A 6,164-nucleotide genomic window follows, 5' to 3' on the forward strand; every position below is an offset into this window, starting at 1 on the left:
CAGGTCCTCATCTGTGTACTCATTAAATGTGCAATTAAAAATTCTCTGTCACTGTCTTAAGGCAGCTGAAAGTTATGGTTACATAATTCAGTTTATATGCCTTTAAAATCCTCTTTGTGTTTATTTAAGTTGGATGTTAAAAACAGTCAAATCAAAGTTTATTTATTGGCAGCTGACCAAATGACTACAAAAAGCTACAAAACCATACAAAGCACAGAAGTGTTAGAGACCGTCAAAAAGTCATCTGACTCTACAAGCTCTTCAGCCAGCCAGTGGCGCGAATCACTAAAATCACTGAAACTAAGGGTACAAGTATAGAAACAAGTGATTTGGGCTGTATGTAGGATCAGACTGACAGAGGATCAGACACTTTGCTTCATATGGAAGGCCTACTCTAGTCTTACTTAGCAAACTTTGTTACATCATTTAGTTCACCTGTTTGAACATAAGTATTTGAAATATCAATTCTCATGTGTTTAAAGTGGCTGAATTCTGTAGAGTAATAGACTGCATAATGTTGGTGCATAAGAGTACAGTTGATGGCCTTACAGCTGTGGCAGGTGGCTCCTTTGTAGCCTGTGTGTGAGCAGTTGCAGTGGAAGGCGCTCCAGGACTGGGTGCACTTCCCTCCGTGTTCACAGTAGCTTGGGGAGCACCTGAGAGATTAAAAAACACAAGCATACTTATCATCATCATCATCATCATCATCATCATCATCATCATCATCTTATTATTATTATTCCTTCTACTTATCGTTATCATCATCAGTATCAGCATCATCATCATCATTATCATGGATCAACTGGACAAAATCAGCACCAAGGGGTCTGTAGAGAAATCCACTCGTGACTTATACTGTATTTTGTTGAGACATCACTGCATCCAAATGCACACATTTTTTAAAATTCCCTTTTCTGCTTATGATTCACATGCAAGCAATTTCTTGTATGTGTGTGGTATAACAAAATGTTCTTTTTCATCAAACCATTCAACGACCCGCAATGAATATCAACAATAACACCAAGCAAACAGACTTTTTAATCAGCGTCTTATCATCCCACCTGCATCCTCTTCTACCTTAGATTTGATTGAAACAACCAGCAGGCCAATCTCTGATTACCTCCTGAAAGCGGCAGGAAAGGGAGTGGGAGTGCAAATATTATAACAATGTGATATTGCCCCTGTCACAACTGATTATGTTTCAAGTCTATTGTGATCTCGGTCACTGCAGTGTGTAATAATATGTTATACCACACCCACCATCTTCAGGTGTGTTCATAACTGCTCAGACTTTCTCATACATTATACAAAGACGCTGAGAAGTGAAAACAGCTTTGCCACAACCCTTTCCCCCAGCAAATTGTTTAAATGCACATTTTAAATGCACATTTTCCCCTACTTTGTAGAAAACATATCCTTAAAGTGCATGACACATACTGTGTAGCCTACATAAGGAGCGGCTGAATTCTCCACTGAATCCCATCCCTGTTGCAAATTGCTATTTATTTGGGTGGAGGCTTGCAGGTCAGAGCTGTATGATCTGACTGTAAATAGACGTGATGTGGCAAATGGCATCCTCTCATTTTGAAATCTTCCTTTCATGCACACTGATGTAAAACTACCACCAATCAACCATTCAACCATTCAAACACACGAAAGTTTCAACGCAGTGAGCTTGTCAAATCAAATAGTACTGAATCATTGACTTTGAATGGAAATGAGCAGTGTTATGTCTTAGACAGAAGGTGAAGGAATTACACATATTTTTCACTGCATAGCAGAAAACTTTTAAGATTCACAAGAAGCATAAAAAAATGGCCCGACCCAATCAAAAAAACCATGTGGTGTTACTTCACTGAAGATCTATGGAAGGATTTATTGTCATGCTGAAAACAAATCTAGCAGTTGTGATTGGTTGGTGGGTTTGTGCCAGAAGGCTTAGAACTACACCAAGTCTTCTCATATGAAACAGGGAAATTTCCCCATTGACTTCCAAATTCTTCTTGCTAGACACATACTAATTAATTCAGGATTAATTTTGGGGGAAAAAAATCTGTGGTCTGAATCCAACTGATAAAAGGAGCATTTTCATGCATAAGCCTTATTCAAATTGAAACGATTGCAAGAGAAAAATGTGCATAAAGGTGTAAAACCTAGTGAACAATCCCAGTATCTTTTCCCCATTGCATTTGCACAATCTTACAGACGTCATTGCATATTTTTCGCTCTTAGTCAGCACTACATACAGTGCCCTCCATAATTATTGGCACCCCTGGTTGAGATGTGTTAAAAGCCTTAAAATAAATTCAGTGTTTATTGCAGAAGAATACTGTCACACTGAAAATTGTAGGAAAATGTAGCCTTCAACTCAAATGAATTGTAAGAAAATAAAAAAATCCCTGACTAAAAAATAATTATTTTTCATTAAATCACCTGTTCCACAATTATTGGCACCCTTAACAATTCCCAGGAAATAAATATAATTGAAGCATTTCTGTCATTTCTACAGTAGTTTACAAAGTTTACCAGAGTATGTAGGAACATTTAATTAGTAATTCATCACTTCCTGTTTCCCTGGGGTATAAATATGACGTGACACTGAGGCCATTTCTCTTATCCACTCTTAAACATGGGAAAGACAAAGGAACACAGCATACAAGTGAGGCAGATGTGCGTCGACCTTCACAGGTCAGGCAGAGGCTACAAGAAGATTGCCACTCAACTGCAGCTGCCCATATCCACTGTGAGAGGAATAATTAAGAAGTTCAAAACAACTGGAGCAGTGGTAAACAAGCCTGGACGAGGACCCAAGTTTATTTTGCCACCACGCACAGTGAGGAGGATGGTAAGAGAAATCAAAAGATCTCCAAAGCTCACTGTTACAGAATTACACCAAATGGTAGCATCCTGGGGTCACAAAGTCTCCAAATCAACCATCAGGCGCTGTCTACACGCCAACAAGCTGTTTGGGAGGCATGCACGGAGAAAACCTTTCCTCACTCACAATCATAAACGCAAGCGTCTGGAGTTCGCCAAGCGGTATTGGGGCCTCAACTGGGACCGTGTGCTTTTGTCAGATGAGACCAAGATTGAGCTTTTTGGCAACAAACACTCTAAGTGGGTCTGGCGTACCACGAAAGATGCGCATGCTGAAAAGCACCTCATACCCACTGTGAAGTATGGGGGTGGGTCAGTGATGCTGTGGGGCTGTTTCGCTTCCAAAGGCCCTGGGAACCTTGTTAGGGTGCATGGCATCATGAATGCTTTGAAATACCAGGACATTTTAAATCAAAATCTGTTGCCCTCTGCCCGAAAGCTGAAGCTGGGTCGTCACTGGGTCTTTCAGCAAGACAATGACCCTGAACATATGGCCAAATCTACACAGAAATGGTTCACCAGACACAAAATCAAGCTCCTCCCATGGCCATCTCAGTCCCCTGACCTCAACCCCATTGAGAACCTGTGGGGTGAGCTGAAGAGGAGAGTACAGAGGAGAGGACCCAGGTCTCTGGATGATTTAGAGAGATTCTGCAAAGAGGAATGGCTGAAGATCCCTCTTTCTGTCTTTTCCCATCTTGTGAAACATTATAGGAGAAGATTAGGTGCTGTTTTGTTGGCAAAAGGGGGTTGTACAAAATATTAACACCAGGGGTGCTAATAATTGTGACACACATTATTTGATGTCAAATAATTATTTCTTTATGTGGGATTTTTTCCCCACTGAATAAATGCACTTGTATTGAAGGTTGGATTTTTCTCTTTTTTTCCATTAAGGTCCCATATTATTTAGAAAAAAAATAAAATATTTGGAAGCTAAAAAACACATCTCAACCAGGGGTGCCAATAATTATGGAGGGCACTGTATGACCCCCCTTTCCATCCCTTTATGCATCTGCTGATCACTCTGTCCAAAGCAGGACTGAACTGCCTACATATTAGGAAAAGATACCGTTCCCAATCACTCCCAAACTGATATATCAGCAAGTTCTGATGAATGAATTCCAGCGGTGTGTTGATTTTTGTGGGAAACGATTTAGAAATGTCGCTTGGAGGTGAGGGCGAAAAACCTAAATGGACATTATATAGCTACTGGAGGGCCATTCGTTTCTTTGTAGTCTCAAATTATTGACATTTTTTCTGAGAGTCAGAGTAAAAATGTTGTTTCAATAGCACTCCACTGAAACACATAAAAAAAACATCCACAACAGTGCAAGACGTGTCATGGAGTAGGCATGCTTAACCGTGTAACTACCTGCACTTATTCCACAGTATGACATTTCCTTTGGCTTTACTGTAGACTATTTGATATATAGTCCTTTATATTGCTGTTTTTTTCCTGGAATATGTTTGCTTTCCATTTTATAAAGTGTACACTGCACCATGCCTCTGATCTTCAATAAAGCCATGTGTACAATACATGAAAATCCATATACAAACACAGCTTAGGATGAATATTGTTCCTGTTGCCTTGCCACTGCCTTTGATGAACACTACACACTGTAACAGATTTGGTTTCCATGTAGAAGTCAGAGAAGCCAATGGCACAGAGAGAGAGAGAGAGAGAGAGAGAGAGAGAGAGAGAGAGAGAGAGAGAGAGAGAGAGAGAGAGAGAGAGAGAGAGAGAGAGAGAGAGAGGCAGACAGAGAGAAAAAGATGGGCAGACAGAGAGAGAGAGAAAGGGAAAGAGAGTGAGAAAGAGGGGAAGGCAGAGAGGAAGAGAAAGAACCTGATCTGCTTGCAAGTGAAGACAAATATGTATGCCTGGTTGAGCAAGGAGTGGAAGATATAGATTTACCGAGTGGTGGGGGATGTGGGGGGAATCAGAGGAATCTGTGCTACTGTTGGCCACCTGAGCTAAGCTCTGCACTAGAACCTAAATATTGCACCAGAGCTAAGCTGAGCTCCCTGGCTTCACTACTGTCAGGTGTCAGATTCAGCAATGGCCAGGATCCCAGGCACATAACTATTGATGGGAGCACTGCATGATGGGAAGGTGCAGTGTGATGTGGTGTGGTGTGAGGGCGTGGGGTTGGTTGGCAGATTGGTGGTTCAGTGGACTGTGAAGGTCCCCTTGTGGGGTGGTGTGGTGGGGGAAGAGGTGGGGCCAGAGGCGATTCGAGGGTCAGTTGGGGCAGTGGTTGGCAGAGAGGAGGGTTGAGTTGGAGTCGGCCTGGAAGGGGAGGAATGAGGTGTGTTGGGACAGGACTGCACCACTGTGACCCAGCACAGGACCCAGCACTAAGCCCCCCACATTTGGTCTTGCATGCCCATGGGGACCCCAGTTCGAGTACGGACGGGGTCATTTCCCAGACCTACCACATATCTCTCTCCTTCTTTTTTCCTGTCTCCACTCACACTGTCCTGTCATAATAAATGTCCAAAAAGCCACAAAAACATACTTAAAAAAGAGTCAGGACCCAGAGTACCCATTAGTCATTGTTTAAGAATGACCTGTGCAAAACCTGATAAATATTTAGATAGATGGATGTACACACGCATATATTTGTAAGCACATCGCTCCATTTCCTGTCTGTCCTCTCTTCGGTTTTTAAAAAATCTGTCTCATGATATTGCTGGTCACGTAATTCTCTTCTACCTTGAATGAAATTACAAAATCTGATGCCAGGTATTGCAGGTCTGCCTTCCTGCCCCTTCTCCGTCTCTTTTTCACACACTCTCTTACTCTCCTCTCTCTGTCTCTTCCTTTCTTTTCCTCTCTACTGTGCTACAAAATCTGACCACTGACATGGCTGGTCTAGACATCTCTGGAAGAGCTGAATTAAAGCCATGGGACAGCTCGGAGGAGACCTGCTGGAGATGTGGATTATGGGAACGGTGGTGGGCAGACTGGCGGTTTGGGGTTAGTCAGGATAACATGAAAGGATGGGGCCAGGCAGGTGAAGGGGAAGTCGGAAACACATGTCAGAGAGGGTAGAGAAGAATCTCTGTACATGTGGTCAGTCAGACCAGCCAGGTGGACACAAGGCCAAACAGATCTGAAACACAAAGCGAGAGCTCAATGACAGTTGAACAAGCTGTGATGTCTCCTCCACTGTTTACTAAGTACAAGTGTAGCACACGCACACATGCACGCATGCACGCACGCACGCACGCACGCACGCACGCACGCACGCACGCACGCACGCACGCACGCACGCACGCAC

At 42.7% G+C, this 6,164-nt stretch overlaps 1 protein-coding gene across 1 annotated transcript in view; it reads right to left on the reverse strand.

Moving 5' to 3' along the window:
* The window catches only part of LOC134460336 (contactin-associated protein-like 5), a 151,084-nt gene that overhangs the window by 36,387 nt on the left and 108,533 nt on the right, over positions 1-6,164 (reverse strand). The window contains exon 10 of the mRNA XM_063212768.1: positions 550-656. Within this exon, the coding sequence (XP_063068838.1) occupies positions 550-656 (107 nt within the window). The remainder of the gene's footprint in view (positions 1-549; positions 657-6,164) is intronic.

This window comes from Engraulis encrasicolus, chromosome 12 (genome assembly GCF_034702125.1).
Source record: "Engraulis encrasicolus isolate BLACKSEA-1 chromosome 12, IST_EnEncr_1.0, whole genome shotgun sequence".
Taxonomy (NCBI): Eukaryota; Metazoa; Chordata; class Actinopteri; order Clupeiformes; family Engraulidae; genus Engraulis; species Engraulis encrasicolus.